General features: G+C 35.7%; 1 protein-coding gene across 1 annotated transcript; it reads right to left on the minus strand.

The window, feature by feature from the left end:
- Positions 1-2,001: 2,001 nt before the first annotated feature.
- Positions 2,002-16,764, minus strand: LOC149137804 (C-type lectin-like). Its single transcript, XM_089346799.1, has 3 exons — positions 16,263-16,764; positions 5,920-6,099; positions 2,002-2,922 (listed from the first exon to the last, which is right to left on the minus strand). The coding sequence occupies exons 1-3, from the start codon at positions 16,609-16,611 to the stop codon at positions 2,684-2,686; spliced, it is 768 nt and encodes a 255-aa protein (XP_089202925.1). The 5' UTR covers positions 16,612-16,764; the 3' UTR covers positions 2,002-2,683.
- Positions 16,765-18,482: the final 1,718 nt, after the last annotated feature.

The raw sequence follows: 18,482 nt of genomic DNA on the forward strand, positions 1-18,482 counted from the left end.
AAGCAGAGAACCACTTTACTAACGGAACTAAAAATACAGTGTGAGTCAGCCTGGATTGTGACAAAAAAACTGAAACGACATTCTTCGAAGCAAAATCTCGTGTGTGCTACGGATTTATTCTCCTTTGACCACTTCCACTTGTGTCTAAATTGTGTCAGTTTATATACGGTTTTTCGTTCAGTAGTCAGCAAGCGGATAATTCCATGCCCTCAACACAAATCTTTCCACATTAGCGGACAGAATAAAAACCCTTTTTGAATTTTAGAAGGCCCGAGGTGAGTATTCACAAATTTTGAAAGTGAGATGCTCTTATGAGAATAATTCGATTTCAAGACATGGAATGTCCTGCCTGCTGAGTAGTGAACGGAAATCGTACATAAACTTAGCCGACCGGACACAACTAGAAATGGTCAATGAGAAATAACTCCACCTCACCAAGAAGGGTTTTGCCCTCGTAGAATTTCGTTTAAGGATTTCTTTTCACACTTCTATCTCCATTAGTAAGGACCGTCTGGTTTATCGCTAGTATTATTAATAGCAACAAAAGACGTGAAATCAATGGTAAATTTCTGACCAATCACAACCAAAGTTAACATTACATTTGTGTGTGCGTATTTGTGTGGGTTTGTGTGTGTGTGTTCGATTGTTTGTGTGTGTGTATATATATCGGAGACACCCTTCGGTCACGAATGACCATGGAATTGCACCTAAAAAGTTACCCTCCAAGGCATAAGTCCGGGCACCCCTCTCCACGCCACCGATGTTATCCAAGTGCCTTCATATATATATATATATATATATATATATATATATATCATATAGGATGAAATCTTTATAAGAATTTATCAAGTAGTCAGCGTGAAAAGACCCCATAAGGAAAAACACTCATTGTTTTTTTCCCATAAATATATATAATTTATATAAGGGCATTAACTATATAGTAATGCCTCACGCTTAGAGGGACTAAATAAGTCAAAAACTACAAAAAAATAAGCAACATATTTACCGAAAGCGAGGAAATGCAGCTTTCAAACTTAATCTCTTAAAAACATTTAGCTTAACGGCAAACCACTGGTTTCTCAATCAATACAGCAAAACTGTGAAGTAAGCTGTATCTTTTGTTCATCAGTACACGTATGGTCGAGACACATAAAAATAAACAAGAATCAACATACTACGATGAACCCAACATAGTACGATGACTTCTGTCCATCATTATATATCCGTGAAAGAGATTAGAATTTATCCGGTTGCATCTCAGTAACATGTGCTTATACAGAATAATATTCAGCACTGAATATATTCCAATTATTTATAATATAATATAGGATAAAATCTTTATAAAAATTTATCAAGTAGTCAGCGTGAAAAGATCCCATAAGGAAAAAAACTCATTGTTTTTTTCCCATAAATATATATAATTTATATAAGGGCATTAACTCTATAGTAATGCCTCACGCTTAGAGGGACTAAATAAGTCAAAACCTACCAAAAAATAAGCAACATATTTACCGAAAGCGAGGAAATGCAGCTTTCAAAATTAATCTCTTAAAAACATTTAACTTAACGGCAAACCACTTATTTTTTGGTAGTTTTTGACTCTAAGCGTGAGGCATTACTATATAAATTATATATATATATATATATATATATATATACAAAAATAAGAGGAATTACCAGCAAAAGTGGACTCCTATATGCTAGAATGCCGAATCATCTAACCACGAAAAATATGTTCTCAGTAAAAATTTAGCGACACAACAGGCTGTAAAAGGGCAAGACAAATGAAGAAATACTAAATAAAAAGAGAGAGAGAGAGAGAGAGAGAAAAGACAAAATATTATAGATACTTGGTGCGTTTTTTCATTTGTCTTGCCCTTTTACAGTCTGTTGTGTCGCTAAATTTTTACTGAGAACATATTTTTCGTGGTTAGATGATTCGGCATCTATTTCTAGCATATAGGAGTCCATTTTTGCTGGTCATTCCTCTTATTTTTGTATGTAATATAATTTTAATCTTCGGATTTTTTTAATATGCTAGACCACAGGTTTTAATTGATTAATATCAATTTCTACCCTTACTCTTTTCCTTGTTTCAGTCATTTGACTGCGGCCATGCTGGAGCACAATCTTTAGTCGAGCAAAATCGATCCCGGGACTTCTTTGTAAGCCTAGTACTTATTCTATCGGTCTATTTTGCCGAACCGCTAAGTTACGGGGATAAAAACACAACAGCATCGGTTGTCAAGCAATACTAGGGGGACAAACACAGACACACAAACACACACACACACACACATATATATATATATATATACATATATACGACAGGCTTCTTTCAGTTTCCGTCTACCAAATCCACTCATAAGGCTTTGGTCGGCCCGAGGCTATAGTAGAAGACAATTGCCCAAGATGCCACGCAGTGGGACTGAACCCGGATCTATGTGGCTGGTAAGTAAGCTACTTACGACACAGCCAATCCTGCGCCTAATAATTTATATATATATATATATATATATATATACATATACAGTGTGTGTGTGTGTGTGTGCGTGATTGTGTATATGTGTGTGAATATGTGTATCTTTGTGTGTGTGTGTGTGTGTGTGTGTGTGTGTGTGTGTGTGTGTGTGTGTGTGTGTGTGTGTGTGTGTGTCTAATTACGTTTCGTCCTAACAAACATTTATCGAACAACTATCTCGCATATTTGTCTCCCTCTCTTCTCGTTGTGGCAAGGAACATCATTCCATTTGAAATTGAAGTATGGCAGAAAGAGAACGCAGTATTCATTCCCACCACTATTCGAGGGGTTACCAGACAACCAAGGCGAATATGTAAGTGCTGCTCCATTCTGCCAAAGAAAGACGTTCTTGTTAAGATCTTTACATAATCCAATAAAATATAAATGTTGTCGCTCCGCAGCTGAAAACAAACGGAAAACAAAAATATTTGTTGTTATAATTCGATACATGTTTGAGCAATATATTGTCTTACAGTAGTAGTAGTAGTAGTAGTAGTAGTAGTAGTAGTAGTAGTAGTAGTAGTAGTAGTAGTAGCAGCAGCAGCGGCAGCAGCAGTAGCAGTAGTAGGAGTAGAAGTAGTAGTAGTAGTAGCTGCTGTTGTTGCTGTTGTGATTATTGATATTTAGCCCTTAGATATTACTCAAGACTTCCTGTCATATTTGTGTTTACATAGCGTATACTTGACTATATACTGCATTTCGAGAAACAGTTGACTCCCATCTCCTGTAAGATGAACGCTCACTCAGTGTACATATTTTTACTCACTGTGTCGCAGCACACTTAGAACCCACATGTGACCCGCTTGTTTGCGCCGTGTTTTTAGGGCACTTGAAAAATAGCGAAAACTTTTGAATTGTGGCAAAATGAATCACATAACCTAGCGAATATATTAATTTAAATTGATTTCTTGCTATATACATCAGTAAACTAGATACTGAAATCTCTTCGTCGATTATGGCAGCAAGAAAATTTCAGCAACGGTCACGAAATATTTCAAAGTACACCAGGTTTTCATGTTCTTCATATATAAAATGAAATGAACAGCTAATTATTTGCTAATGTTGGCTAATATAGCAAGTAAATTATCTATTTCTTCTATTTGCATATGGATTCAAAACTAAGCAGACTGAACCTTTCATGTTATTGGAATTTAAAAGGATGACTTATGAATTCGCTGATCAATTTAATCGACTCGAGCATTCTCCTATTAACATTGTTGTTGTATTGATAAATACCAATAATCAAAATTCAAAGGTAAATTATTTCGTTGTGACTGTACTTATATTGTCAATAATGTATTTGTAATAAGGTAACTCAATGCTCTAACTCGACATGATAATACTGTCGTTATTAATACTGAAGTGGGTGTAGTCCGAAATATGTTCCATAATACGAAAACATTAATTCAAAGAAATTACATTCGTTAAATTCTGTAACAATACGATTTATAACAAAATATTTGCTTAGTTTCAACGTTCTATTCGAATTTTTATGTATAACAAACAGAACAAAATCTAAAATAAAGCATTACTTAAGTAATTCTTAACTGGCAAAGTCATTTCCTTTTGTAACGCATTGACAGTAAATGACTTTAAAAAAATAAATGTATGAAATTATATGATTACATCTGATATTTTCCCAAATAGTTGTGTATTTTATCACCACAAAAAGAAACACTCAGAATAGAGTGTACAAATCATAAAAAAATTAGAAGGAAAATGGAATTTTGTTTGCAAAATGGGAGAAAATTTTAATTTTGGGTGACATTAAAGCTGTTATAGTTTATGGTATTAGATATATCATGAGTACATTTGTATATATATATATAACTATAGTATAGCTGAGTTTGTGAGTTTGTGTGTGTGTGTTGCATCTATAGAAATCCACATTTTCCACTTTTTAGTAAACATTTTTACATCAATGGAATTTTCTCGATGTGAACTTTCCAGTGCAGTAATTAGATTTTTTAAATTCCGTTTACTTTGTGTAATTTAAGGGAGATTTGGCTGTTGTTTACAGCAACTTTTATATTTCTTCCCTTCTACCTGAACGGCGTTCTTACACACGTGCTCAACATATAATATAGAGAGTAAGAGTAAAAGAGGGAGAGAGATAGAGAGAGAAAGTGATACATACAAAATCATAGATTAAACTTTCCTCTCAGTATTGTTTACCTACTTTTCATAACATTGATACGTAAAAACACACACAACCACACATACGTGATCTGTGACAACAACATACACATTGCTCCCGTTCTCTATTCCTTTTTCCCATCTTCCTCTCTTGCTCTCTCAAACGCATATACGTGCAAGTAAACACAATCATTCACAAAAATATAACTCATATTCGTCAATGTGGCATAACTACAGAGTTATGTTTTAGGGTGAGGGTTGGGTAATCGTGCCGGTGTTAATCTGAAAAATTACAGATATGTGAAAAGTACCGATCCTGTCATCTCTTATAACTTTTATTGTTCTGTTTAATATATACATGGATTATGCCTCCAAAGAAGAGAGTTTGCTGGGGAAAGAAAGCAACCGGTTTAAAATGACAGCAATAGACTGCAGCAATTCACCACATTCCAGAAGCTACTTTGAACATAATGCAAAATGGTGCATCAACATCTTCTGCCCAATCTGATAGAATTCTGGCAAAACTGTGTAGCAACAGATCGCCAGAAATTGCTTCATCACAAATTGCCGTCCTAGATCCTGCGAAAAGGAATTACCCTGCTATGTATAATCAGGGCAGTGCAAAAAGTTGTTTTACACAGGCATTTCTATAGCCAATTAGACGGATGAAATTTACGTATGCTTGATAATTTTACGCAAAACAGCCTTCAGACTTTCCCTATTAATTTCATCGTCTTTTGAATTAAGAACATATTTACATCATAAGGGATTTTTCGTTGTAAGGCTTTCTTTTTTAGTTGATTTTCACCTAGCAAGACTTATCGTAGATGGCGTAATAAGTCACACCTTGAAATGGTCGGGTTATACATTTAGTATCTCTCTCTCTCTCTCTCTCTCTCTCTCTCTCTCTCCCTCTCTCTCTCTCTCTCTCTCTCTCTCCCCCCCTCTCTCTCTCTCTCTCTCTCTCTCTCTCTCTCTTTATATATATATATATATATATATATATATATATATATAAAGGGCATTATTACAGAAAATAATAACGGCTTCTTGATAAAATTCTTGTAAAAGAGTTTTATCCCTTTTTGAATTTATATATATATATATATGTATGTTTGTGTGTGTGCGTGTGTGTGTGTATGTGTGTGTGTGTGTGTGAGTGAGACAGAGTGAGACAGACAGATAGACAGAATGAGCGAGAGAGAGAGAGAGCGTGTTGTGTGTGAATGAATGTATGTATTAAATTGCAAAATGTTACTCACGCGATGATGTTACGGTTTGTAGATAGTTCATTACTTCGGAATTTTTAACCTGTATAAGTTGTCCTCGATCCTTATTGCAATTGTCTGCAGCTTGATTCCATGTAATTGTCGTCGAACCTATTTGATAACATAATCTCAATTCTGATTGGTAAGTGTAGCCGGCTGACGTAGGACATTCAGCTTTAGGAAGACAAGAGAAATACGTTTCATGTTAGATCATTTTGAAAAGTAGTAAACTAATGTTAATTTCAGGGCGTTACTAACTATCAACTGACTCAGAAATGTTTCTCCTTCTCAGTGCACCCCAAATAAGACTGATTTACAGCTGCACACTGACGAGTAGAATTAGTAGACATTTCCTTACCAGTTTCGTTTGTGAATACACAACATATCTCTTTCTAGAATTTCCATTTCGTCAGCATTCGGTCAATTTCCTGTCAACATAGTTACCAGCACTGACAGTTGTTTTATTCATCAAAATATAACAAGATGGTACTCCAACCCCCAAAATTAGAATTGTATGTTTAAAAGCTTGGACTGCACTCATCTAATTTGGTACTGCTTACTTCTTTATGAATGTGTATAGGAACAGACTACTGCATCATTAAAGCTTAGCAAAACAAACTTTTGATCTTACGAAAATTCCGACTGTTGCTCTTATCTCAAACATCCCTGATCTTATTGTAAAATATTCTCTTCTTTATCTCCTTGAAAGTTTCCTGTCACTCAGTGATTCCCAAGGATCACATTTATAAGAGACCTTATTTCGTACATGACACACCAATTTCGTTATAAACCATATCGTAGCTTTGATGTCTTGTATAATTTCTAACTATAGCTGATTGAGAAAATTGCAGTAAAGGGATGGTCATTTAAAAACTTCAACCTTCCAATAATCACATTGATTGGGAGATTCTTAGCAAATCGTTTGTCGCTGCATAAGAGACGACTGAATCTTTAATGAATCTTTAACTATCGACTGAAGTGTTTCACAAGGGTTAAGTCGTCTCCATTCTTAGTCCTTCAAACTTTAATAGCAATGTCATCTCAGTCACTTAGAACCAATAACTCCAATGCAGATAAAACTGTTTTGAATTCTACCTTTCTTATACACATGCAAAATATATTCTGCTTGTTACTAATATAACACACAAAGTGTTGTAACAACAGTATCTCTATTCAGTCATTCAAATTGCTAGATAGATATAGCAGCTGCATTTCCCACAAAACACACTATACTTTCCTATAAACAATGGACAGTCATTTCACAACGGCTTGTCCGATAACAGCGGACTTTGAGTGAAAAAAAAAAAACAATGGTGCTTATATCTTTGAACTGGCATCAGCTTTTGTTATTAGTAAGTGGGATGGGGAAGAACTCGCAGAGCTTCGGAAAAATTATTTTGGAATTTTTCTTACAATGCTTTAATTACTGAAATAAGATCCCACACAATACCATTATACTCGCTTCCCTGTGTATTGTCATTAGAGTGTGTATCACAGAAATGGATAAACCTGTGAATATGAGGACCTAAGGCAGAGAGATGAAGTGATTGCAGAACTAAGAGATGATAATTGTCCCTGTGGTATTTGTTGCACTGGACACAACATTCAAACAACTTCGTAACACGGAGACGGATATAGGAATTGAGACACACATTGTCGACTAACAGAAACATGTATTCTATAAGAATCTCTAGAGTCTTGAGTTTTGAGATGAATTGTCATCAAACCTCGTGAAAATATCCCAACTAATTAAATTAGAAATCATAGCGTTTGAATAATAATAATAATAATAATAATAATAATAATAATAATAATAATAATAATAATAATAATAATAATAATAATAATAATAATAATAATAATAAATAATAATAATAATAATATAGCGGCGAAAGAATTTGACAAGATCAGTAAATATAAAGACTTACTAATAGAAATTGAAAAAATGTGGCACCTCAAGGCGTCTACCATAACAGTGATTGTAGGATCTCTAGGAATAATTTAAAAAAGGTACTGAAACCTATTTGAAAATGATACCAGGCTTGCCATCCCTAAAGGAAGTGCAAAAAATCGTGCTAACTGGAAGGACTCATGTACTGAGAAGAGCATTATCGCTGTGAAAAGAACATCCATTCATGATTTTTTTTTTCTTAAATACATGTTTTACCTGTGAATTTGCGTGTGTAAACTAGGAATGCATACAACGAGTTTCTCTGCTCTAGGTGTACGGAAAACACTCGGCGAGAAATGGAAGAAAATTTGAAGAAAGAAGAAAAAACAACAACATAATAATAATAATAATAAGCCCCGCGCTGAATAACAACATGGATGTACTAAACCGGGCTCCCCTTTCAAAAATAAACCTAATCCAATAACATCGATGGAATTAGATAAAGGAACGTGTGGAAGACTTGAATGAAGCGGCCTTTCAGCGAAAATACTAAAACGAAAAAAAAAAAAATTAAAATGTAAACGAAATTTTACTGCCATACAAAGCACAGTTTCTCTTACGCACGGTGTCTGAATGAAACATGTGCGAAACACACACGCAATATCAACACCGGAAAGTTTACAAATTATGAAATAGAAATGGAACGAACTAATATGTACATAAATTGAGTAATTACGCATACACTCGAATGTCTACTCAATCATATATACATTTTGATACACAAAGGAGTACACATACAACTCAATGTTTACACAACTACGTGAAATTTACAGGACACATATTCACGCATATGAACGCACGTGTCACAAACGAAGCAAAAACAAAAACCAAAAACTTTTTATTTTCATTTTTCGAAATAACACAGACAGAGTGAACCATTTATAAGTTCGAAAACACCACAAAAAAATAATAAAAACCTATATTCGGAGATATATCTATAAAAATAAAAAAATACAGACGAATACAGATCTCCTAGCCTTAAGGAGCTACGTTAAGAGCAATGTCTACATGCAGAGAATTCGGTGACGGTGTTGTTTCAAAAATTTAACCCTAAATAGACAAATCCACCCCCTACTATCTCATGCCTCAGTGATAACAAAGCAAAATACAAACCGGGTTAGTCGTTGACCGGATTACAATGGGCCACACACTCGATATAGATCTGTTAGCTTTAAGAAGCTGCGTTACAAGCAATGTTTACATGCAGAGAACACGGAGTCTGTGTTGTCTCAAAAAATTAACCCTAAACAGACAGATCCGTCCCCTAATGTCAACGTCGATGCTTGTCATGCCTCACTGTAAACAAAGCAAAATACAAACCGGAATGGTTATCGACCGGATTACAAAAGACCACGTACTCGAATGTTGAATCAGATTCGAGACGAAAAATCATCTACTGGTTCAAATCTTCCCGACACACAGAAGCTTTCAGTACCCCACAACCGGAATATTCCAACAGATGACCATCCATGCTCGTCATCAAATAACCAAAAGAAAAAGAATGAAAAATGGTCTAGGGAAGATAATAAAGAAGTTCTTACGGCCTTCTATCATGCCATATATTTCCCTACAGATAAATATAATACTGTACAAACCTACTTAAACTGGAGACAGAAACACCTTGAAGTAAGACCCTACGTAGACAGTAACAAACTTGCCAACGTCAGAAGAAACATTATGAAAAAACAAAAATTACTGACTGAAGTAGAGATTGACCAAATTAAACAAGCAGTAAGGGATAAAAAGAACGAAACTGCAGCTAAAGAAGATACTACAGAGAAAATAATTATAGACCAGCCCAGAGCTGATGAAACACAGTAATGATTGAAAGAGTTAATGTAATTGATAGGCAAAGTGAAATACTCTCTGAACCAACCATAAACACTAAGGCAGATGACAATCAAATAGATGAAGACAGTCACACAAATATTGACCCAACAGAACTACATGATCTAAAATAACAAATCATGATTGAATGGCTGAAAATTAAAGAAACCAGTATGGATGAACGCGATACTCTCCCAAAAATTCGCAATTCTAACCAAAACCTGAAAATAATTGGTAAAATTCGCCTTGCACTTAAGGATATAATTTCAGCTAATGATGTTGATATTACAGATCTCAACCACCTGTATTATGCATCCGCGAAAATCTCAACGATTTTATGTGGTGGAAAGATTAGAAAACGGCAACATTCCCACAAAAAGCCTTCTTAGCAAGAGCATATTCAACACCAAATTAAGCTACTTATGTCAGAACCTTAAGTTTTGCAACGCTACCAAACCTACAAAACCCCGAAAATTAAAGAAATGAAATACCAGGCCAACATATTAAAGAACGGCAGCTTCCCAACATGTCGTGTATGTCAAAAACAAAATGAAACTATTGATCATGTTGTCTCCAGGTGATGTCTTCTTGCGCCTCACCTACAGAATATCTCAACAGGCATGATAGCGCTGCACATTATATTGACTGGGTAATTTGCAAAAACCTGGACCTGCCCCATGTTAAAAATTGGTGGGAATACAAACCACCTCCAGCGTTTGAAAATGATTACATCTCGCTCCTCTGGAACTTCACCGTTCAAGCTGTCAGAAAGGTAGATGCAAATAGGCCAGACATTATATTGAAAGACTTCAGACGAAAATCATGCCTCCTCATTCATATGACTGTCCTAATCGATATAAACATATCTGTCAAGACCTACCAAAAACTGAGCAAGTATAAAGATCTTGAAATAGAAATTAGCAAAATGGGGGACATGAGGACTAAAACAATACCTACTATCATAGGTGCCCTGGGAATGATAGCAAAAGCGGCTGATTTCTACCTAGCTCAGATACCAGGAATGGTAGATTCAAAAAGATATTTGCAACAAATAGTAGTAGTGAGACATGCTTACGGTTGCAAAAAGGAAAGCTGAAGTGAGAGACAGAAAGCTTGTTAGTAGCAGCACAAAATCAAGCATTAAGGACTAATTGGATAAAAGCTATGATAGACAAAACCAAATAGAATCCCAGTGTATATTATGCAAATCAGAAGAGGAAAGCGTTACTTATAAAGTAAGTGAATGTTGCATGCTGGCACAGAAAGAAAACAGGAAAAATGATGACAATCTTGGGAGAGTAATCTACTAGCAACTATGTAGAATGCTAAGCTTTGAACATACTGATTAATGAAATGAACATGTACCTGCTAAAGTACTAGAAAGTAAGAAATATAAGATGTGCGACTTAAACATTCAGAGAGACATATTAATAGTAACTAGAGGACCTGATTTGGTAGTAGTAGTACTAGTAGTAGTAGTAGTAGTAGTAGTACTAGTAGTAGTAGTAGTAGTAGTAGTAGTAGTAGTTGCAGCAGCAGCAGCAGCAGCAGTAGTAGTAGTGGTAGCAGTAGTAGTAGTAGTAGTAGTAGTAGTAGTAGTAGTAGTAGTAGTAGTAGTGGTGGTAGCAGCAGCAGCAGCAGCAGTAGTACTAGTAGTAGTAGTAGTAGTAGTAGTAGTAGATAAACGGAATAGAAAGTGATTGATAATTGACTTTACAGTCCGAAATGATGAAAGCATTAATATGAGAAATTTAGAAGAAATAGCAAAATACCAGGACGTTGCTATTGATTTACAGAGACTATAGAATGTGCGGGTAAAATGTATCCCAGTTGTTACACTAGGAACTTACTATCTCTAAAGATCTGAAGAGATGAACAGAGGAAATCGACATAAAACCCAGTTTAGTGTAGCTGCAGAAAAGAGTGTTATTAGGAACAGTTGGATAGTTTGGAGTGTTCTTGGCATCTAAAGCAACTTTTAGATGGACGTTAGGATCTTTTCTTTTCCAACAATCTAATCTATTGAGTGTATATGAAAATAATAGCAATAATAATGATGATGATTTCTTTTAGTGGCCACAAGGACCCAAGGCATAGAAGACAATATCGAAGGACGTGTTACAGCACACAGAAACAAATCAGGTTTAGTTTATATCGATCAAAGTGAGACACTACTACATGAAGTGATATAACAGAGGATATAGAAGAGAAATTAGAGAAGTAAATGACAGATAAATAAGTAATAGAAAAAGGTCATTAGAACCTTAGAACCAGCTGGGTATGTAACAGGTTACTGAAAATGGGCTCATGAATCAAATAAGAATAATTCGGAAGAGTGGCATTGTTAATCAGGACCAGATTCAGGCAATCAAAAAAGAATCCTCCATAGTTATGATAACCTCGAGAATGATAATGTATGTGAAGATCAGTGAATGCGTATACAAGGTGAAGTTGTTATAGAGGAGAGGCCGGTCAATCAATATAATGTAGAGAAGCCTGTAAGAGGATATGATTGAGGAACAGAGAAACCTCAGGATAAGATTCGGGGATATAATAGTTACAAGAACAGAGATAAAGCCGGTGAGTTTGAGAAGCTTTGGCCAAAAGACTGATAGGATTCTGAAATATATTCTGACAAAAGATCTAACGGAAACAAGGGACTTGATCAGGTCCGCTTCAATTTTAGCAGGTGTTCAAAACTGTTATCGAAACCCTAAAACAACTTTAAAGGTGCAACGTTACACTGATGGCATATCGCAGTTCAAGCAAAATAAATTATTCTTAAATGACCAGAAGTAGTTTTTATGATTTTACGAAGAGAGACAGAAGATAATATACTTCTTGAAGCAGAGAAAACCTGCCAATTTTTTAACAACATCTGGCGGCAAGAAGTTTCTCACAAAGAGGGTGCTGAGTGGATTCATTCTGTGAGATCCGAACACCATCCCTGGGAGACTCCACGACGTGACCATGTGCACATAATGGAAGATGTAATTGCACAGGTATCAAAACTGTCAAACTTGAAATCAGTAGGACCAGACGGAATTCAAGGCTACTGACTCAAGTGGTTTAAGTCAACACAAAGCGAATTGCGTTGCAAATTGGTACAGTTACTTACAAATTGGTATAGTAGAAGGAAAGACAACAGTGTTGAGGAAGTATCGGTTAAAGGGCAATGAGGTTGGCGATTATCGACCCATTGCTTGTCTTAACCTCTTATGGAAAGTATTAACAGGCATGCTCACAAGGAAAATATTTACGTTCCTTGCAGAAGACAATCTACTTCCAGTAGAAGAAAAGGGATGCAGAAAAGGATCCAAGGGTACCAAGGACCACCTTGTGATAGACAATTTTGTAATGAAGAACTGCAATCGGTACCAAATAACTTGTGCATGGCCTGGACAGACCTTAAAACGCTTACGACATGCAGATGCATTCGTGGATTTTGGTAACATTCGACATATATGGAATAGCTGAGAACGTGTATGCACTAATAACAGCATGTCTAGTTAGAAAACACGTCTTTTTCCTATAAGAACAAGCATTTAGCCAAGGTAACAACCAGAGCAGGTATCTGCCAGGGAGATTCTAGTTTCTCTTTGTTAGTTATAGCCTTGATTGCCCTTTCTGTAGTTGGACGCAAAATCAACACGCATTATGAGCTGAGAATGAATGGACCATGTCTCAACAAACTTCTCTTTATGGATGAGTTAAAACTGTTCGCAAAAATAGAACCTGAAATGGAGAGACTGGTTGAAACTGTGCAGATGTGCAGCAAGGATATAGGGATAGAATTCAGTATCTCGACGCGTGCGGTACTCGCTTCGAAGCTGGGGAAAAGAGCACATTGTAGGGGCATAGAATTGCCAATTGGAGAGAGAAGGGAAGACCCAGATGATGGCTACAGTAACTTTTACTTGGAACTGCACTAATATTGCGTGATATACTGTCTGAGGTCCTTGCTGTGATTTGACTAGCAGTACACACCGGGTGGACACATTATCTACAATCAGCATCACGTTATTGGATACTGTGCGACGTCTTAAATAATAAGAATGATGATGATGATAATGATGATGGTGATGATAACAATAAAGAAGAAGAAGAAGAAGAAAAAGAAGAAGAAGAAGAAGAAGAAGAAGAAGAAGAAGAAGAAGAAGAAGAAGAAGAAGAAGAAGAAGAAGAAGAAGAAGAAGAAGAAGAAGAAGAAGAAGAAGACTTGAGAATCAAACCAAAGCAAGAAAGGAGAAAAAATTATAGACACCAGTGACAGCAGAAGAGGCTCTTCAAGAACAATGAAAATAACTTCTATAAACAACTGAACAAAGGAGAAGTGTATTAGGGAAACGATATGCCAGATGCTTAAACAACAAGAAAATTCTGGGCAGAAATCTGATTGTTAAGAGATTTCAAAGAGAAATCGAAGGTGGGAGGACACAAGAAAATATAACTCTCACGGATAAGAGACTAAAGGGTATGTTGAAGAAAATACCAAACCGAAAACACCCCGGGCCAGATGGTGTCCGTTGTTACCTGGTTCAAAACCTTCCAAGTATACACACCTATATACGGCCATTTTTTATTCATTACATAAAAAATGGAACACTAGCATGGATGACAAAAGGAAGGAGAGTAATAATCTAGAAAGACAAAGAACAGAGAGGGGAAGTCAGCAATTATTGACCTATTATTTGCTTACCACTACTCAGGAAAGAAATATTAATTGGCCTTACAACGGATGAAGTACATAAATAAAGGTGGATCTATTGTCAGAAGACAAAAAGAATATAGAAAGAAATCAAATTTAACTGCTGATCTACTATATACATGGAGTACTATCTTCAGACAATATTAACATCAACTGTGTTATTGTCTAAGGTGACTCACTTTCACCTCTAAATTTGTGCAAAAAATTGCTATCGGCCTCATGCATGATACTCAGGTTGAACGACCTGGGGAGAATGCGGCAACTCTTGTTTATAAAAGAAGTTGAGATTAGTTGCAAAAAAAAAAGAGTCCGAGCAATCGGCTGATAGGTGGGAGCAGAAACAACTCCACGGCAAATATGTAACTCATAGCAAACGAGCAGGATTTGACCGGAAGCTGCCCATTAGTGGCTACGGAGCTCAGGGCTAAAAGCAGAGAGTAAGGCTTCATCTTAGTCACTCAAGATCAAAGCATATCGACTCGGAACTACCAAACCAATGTGATGAAAAATGGAGTAGATCCAAAATGCCTATTCTGCAATGATGTGATTAAAACAGTGGACCACCTAAGCTCAGGATGTAAAGTTTTAGCACCAGAAGAGTACAAATCAAAACATGACAGACTTGGCCAGTATCTACATTGGTTGATATGTCGGCATAATGAAATCAAAACTGCGTACAAGTGTATAATCACCACCCTGAAGTTGTAACTGAGGGAGAAAATGTAACGATTCTTGGAGACCTTTCAGTATATACAGACCGAACCATCATAGCTAATAAAGCGGATATTGTAGAAGACAAAAACAATGATGACTGTTTATTGATCGACATGAGTATTCCCTGTGATAGTATTCCCTCGGAAAAAGAATTTGCCAAGCTCAAAAAATATAAAAATTTGCTCATTGAAATTGAAAATATCGTATCTCAAGGCGGTTATCGTCGAACGACTTTTCCAAATATTTTGATATTCAAACCTTATTGCCACTCTGCTTTTAATAAGAAGCAAGTATTATTTTAAAGAGAGAGGATTTGGTCATATAAAAGTTATGAAATAATATGATATTAGGGATAATTGTAAATAGCGTTCCATCTGTAGATTATTCTTCTTTTTATTAAATTTTGTTTAAAAACACGTTATTTCCGGGAGCTCTAGCATTTTCCCAAATGACCATACTGGGAGAGACACATTTAAACCAGTCATCAGCAGAAGGTCCTCCACATCCAATATGTTTTGTAATATTTCATGCTGCTGCAATATTTTTTTTATATATTACCAGATATTGTATAAGATAATATACTATTTTCTATTGAAAGCATCAAAGTAATTTATAGAAACAAACGTGTTTTCTTAAGAAATATAAAGCTACAAGTCACTTAACATCTAAATCAGAGACACACAATGCTCATAAAGAACACATGTGCACACACGCGCACTATATTTACACATGCACAGTACAAACAGAAAGGTAGCCCCTTTGTAGTTGGTAGACATCTTAGAAATAACTAAATCACTTTTAAACAAATAAACATCCTGCTGTCTTAGGAAAAAATGACGAGGTTAGGTAGGCAGAGATACATTTCTGATTTAAGATAAGATGACATGACTACCGATTAAATGACTTTAAGAATTATTATTTCAGGACATGTGTAATATGATCCAAAAAGTGAACATTTATGTTGTCGATTGACCGATAAGAAATTGCAGCAGTCAAATTTCTCTAGTACCTCCGATACCATCTTCAATAAGAAAAAGACACACAACTGAGACGCCTTTCCTACAAGTGTGTTTATCAAGGGTTGAAGGAAAATTAATATTATGCACAGCACACATACTAGTATAAAAAGCTACTCACGAGCTTGTAGCAGGATGTAAATACTGTTTGCAGGAATGTCAATGAATGATGTTGCACCAGGTAGTTGCTTGATTTTACGCAGAATACATACTTCATTGGAAACGCTGTAAATAATCATACCACATTCGGAATATATCATACAAAGAGCAAAGCACTCAATTTCTGATCGGATGTTTGACGTCTTAATCAACTTGTCAGCTTCTGGAATGGCAGTTACAGGTGGTGGAACACGAATTCCATAATATTCTCTGCAAGCTACGTTACAGCCCAAGCATACTAACAGCGTTGAGAATGTAATTACGCGAAGATTTTCTTTTTGAATGTCGTGACTAACTGGGAAGTAATTCATATTTTTATTATTATATTGAGACAAATAGCACTTCACACGGTTCCCGAGTAAGGAAATGATTATTATTTCTCGCACAGAATAAATTTTCTGTCTCCTTGAATAATCGTCTCGTTTTTTTCTCTCGCTTTCTATCTTTTAAAATTGAAGCGGAAATGTTTCCTAAAACAAATAAAAAAGGCGACACTGTCTAGTAACTACTTCAAAACACTGTGCAATATATACGTACGTACGTGTGTGTATGTGTGTTTGTGTGTGTGTTTGTGTTTGTGCAGGTATGTGTGTGTGTATGTGTGTGTGCGCGCGTGCGTGCGTGCGCATGCGTGTATGCGTGCTTAGGATTGTGTGTATGTGTATACGTACCTACAAGTTTATACCTGCAGTGTACAGTGGTAGTGACTGATGAATTATCTTCCGCTCTGTAAACACAAATACATACAAAAGCATACACATTTATACTCACGATATTTATATATATATACATATATATATATATACGTGTGGGTATATATATATATATATATATATATATATATATATATATATATGCATATATATATATACATATATATATATATCTTTTTACTAACAGAGATACCCGGCGTTGCCCGTGTTACATGGAATTGAAGAATTAGACTTTTCTGTTATATATTTTTTATGAACTGGAATATCTATGATTTGAATTTCATCAAAATTGCATATGAGGGTTCTTTCCCTCTTTACACACCCTAAAAAATTCTAATCATGATACATGTATCCCATGCTACTGATCTTTATGCGCAGATTCTAAAATTCCAGTCTTATGGAACCTGTTAAAAGGATTTAACTCCTGAAAAATGGAGGTCATGGAGCTCTAAAATTTGGGATATAGGCCCCTATTGGCAGTGGGTGTTTTAATGTCAATCAGAGATGTTGAATTGTTGAGAATCTTTTTAACTCGGGTCCTATACATTTTGTTCGAATTTCTTTGAAATAGGAAATATATGTAGTTCACTGGGATTGTAAAAGACAGCAAAGCTACAGGAAACCAAAAGACGAATGATCACAATAAACAGTCAGCTACCCTACCCTAGTCGTTACTACTCCTTAATGTAGGATTCCTCACCATACAGGTGACAGGCACAGCCGTAAGATGCATTACGGATCTATGGCAATTGAAGGGCGTGACCCAACTGAAACATCAACAACTGTGTGACGTGAGGGCTAAGCTGAAATGAAAGTGTCACCTCTGGAGTTTGCAAATGACCACTATACTGATAGGTAACTGGACAGTATAAATTCACAATCTATAAATGTCTTTCAATAACCAGTCCCTCATCTGGGAAGGCCTTGAAATCAATGTTACCATCGGGGGACTATGTTTGACCCAGTGATAATAAAAAGACTCAAAGGAGGTCTGCAAACAAATAACTTTACTGAACGCTTTGCGACTGAATCAGTGGAAGCAAAGATGCCTGTCATTTACTTGACAATTTATGCACCACATTGCAGAAATCACAATGTAAATATATCTCAAAGCAAACTTACACTGTTGTACCATTGAATTTCAAATAACACTCATCTTTAATGATCGGGTGACCCTACAGTTTCCAAGAGTACAACTGTATTCGTCTTTGCTTAGATAAAATAACTGAATCGTGGGTGTTAAGTCCCCATGAAGGGGCCTTTCTAACTTCTAAGAAAATGAAATTTTAGAAATATTACTTAATTTGTGTCTAATATCTATGGATAAAATGTCATCAACATCAAAAATATATGAATTTTCATGGGGATTATGGCCATTATGCTTAGAATATAATTTCTAAATTTCTTAAAGATACATTCAATACTTTTGACATAGTTTTGGATAAGAAAACAAATGACTAATGTGTGTG

This window comes from Octopus bimaculoides, chromosome 1 (genome assembly GCF_046866305.1).
Source record: "Octopus bimaculoides isolate indiv1 chromosome 1, ASM4686630v1, whole genome shotgun sequence".
NCBI lineage: Eukaryota > Metazoa > Mollusca > Cephalopoda > Octopoda > Octopodidae > Octopus > Octopus bimaculoides.

Coding starts and splice junctions, on each gene's coding strand:
- LOC149137804 (XM_089346799.1), bottom strand. CDS start 16,611: ATGAATTACTTCCCAGTTAGTCACGACATTCAAAAAGAAAATCTTCGC. Junction 6,100..16,262: donor TTACATCCTGCTACAAGCTC/GTGAGTAGCTTT, acceptor GTCTTCCTAAAG/CTGAATGTCCTACGTCAGCC. Junction 2,923..5,919: donor ACAAACCGTAACATCATCGC/GTGAGTAACATT, acceptor GTTTGTTTTCAG/CTGCGGAGCGACAACATTTA.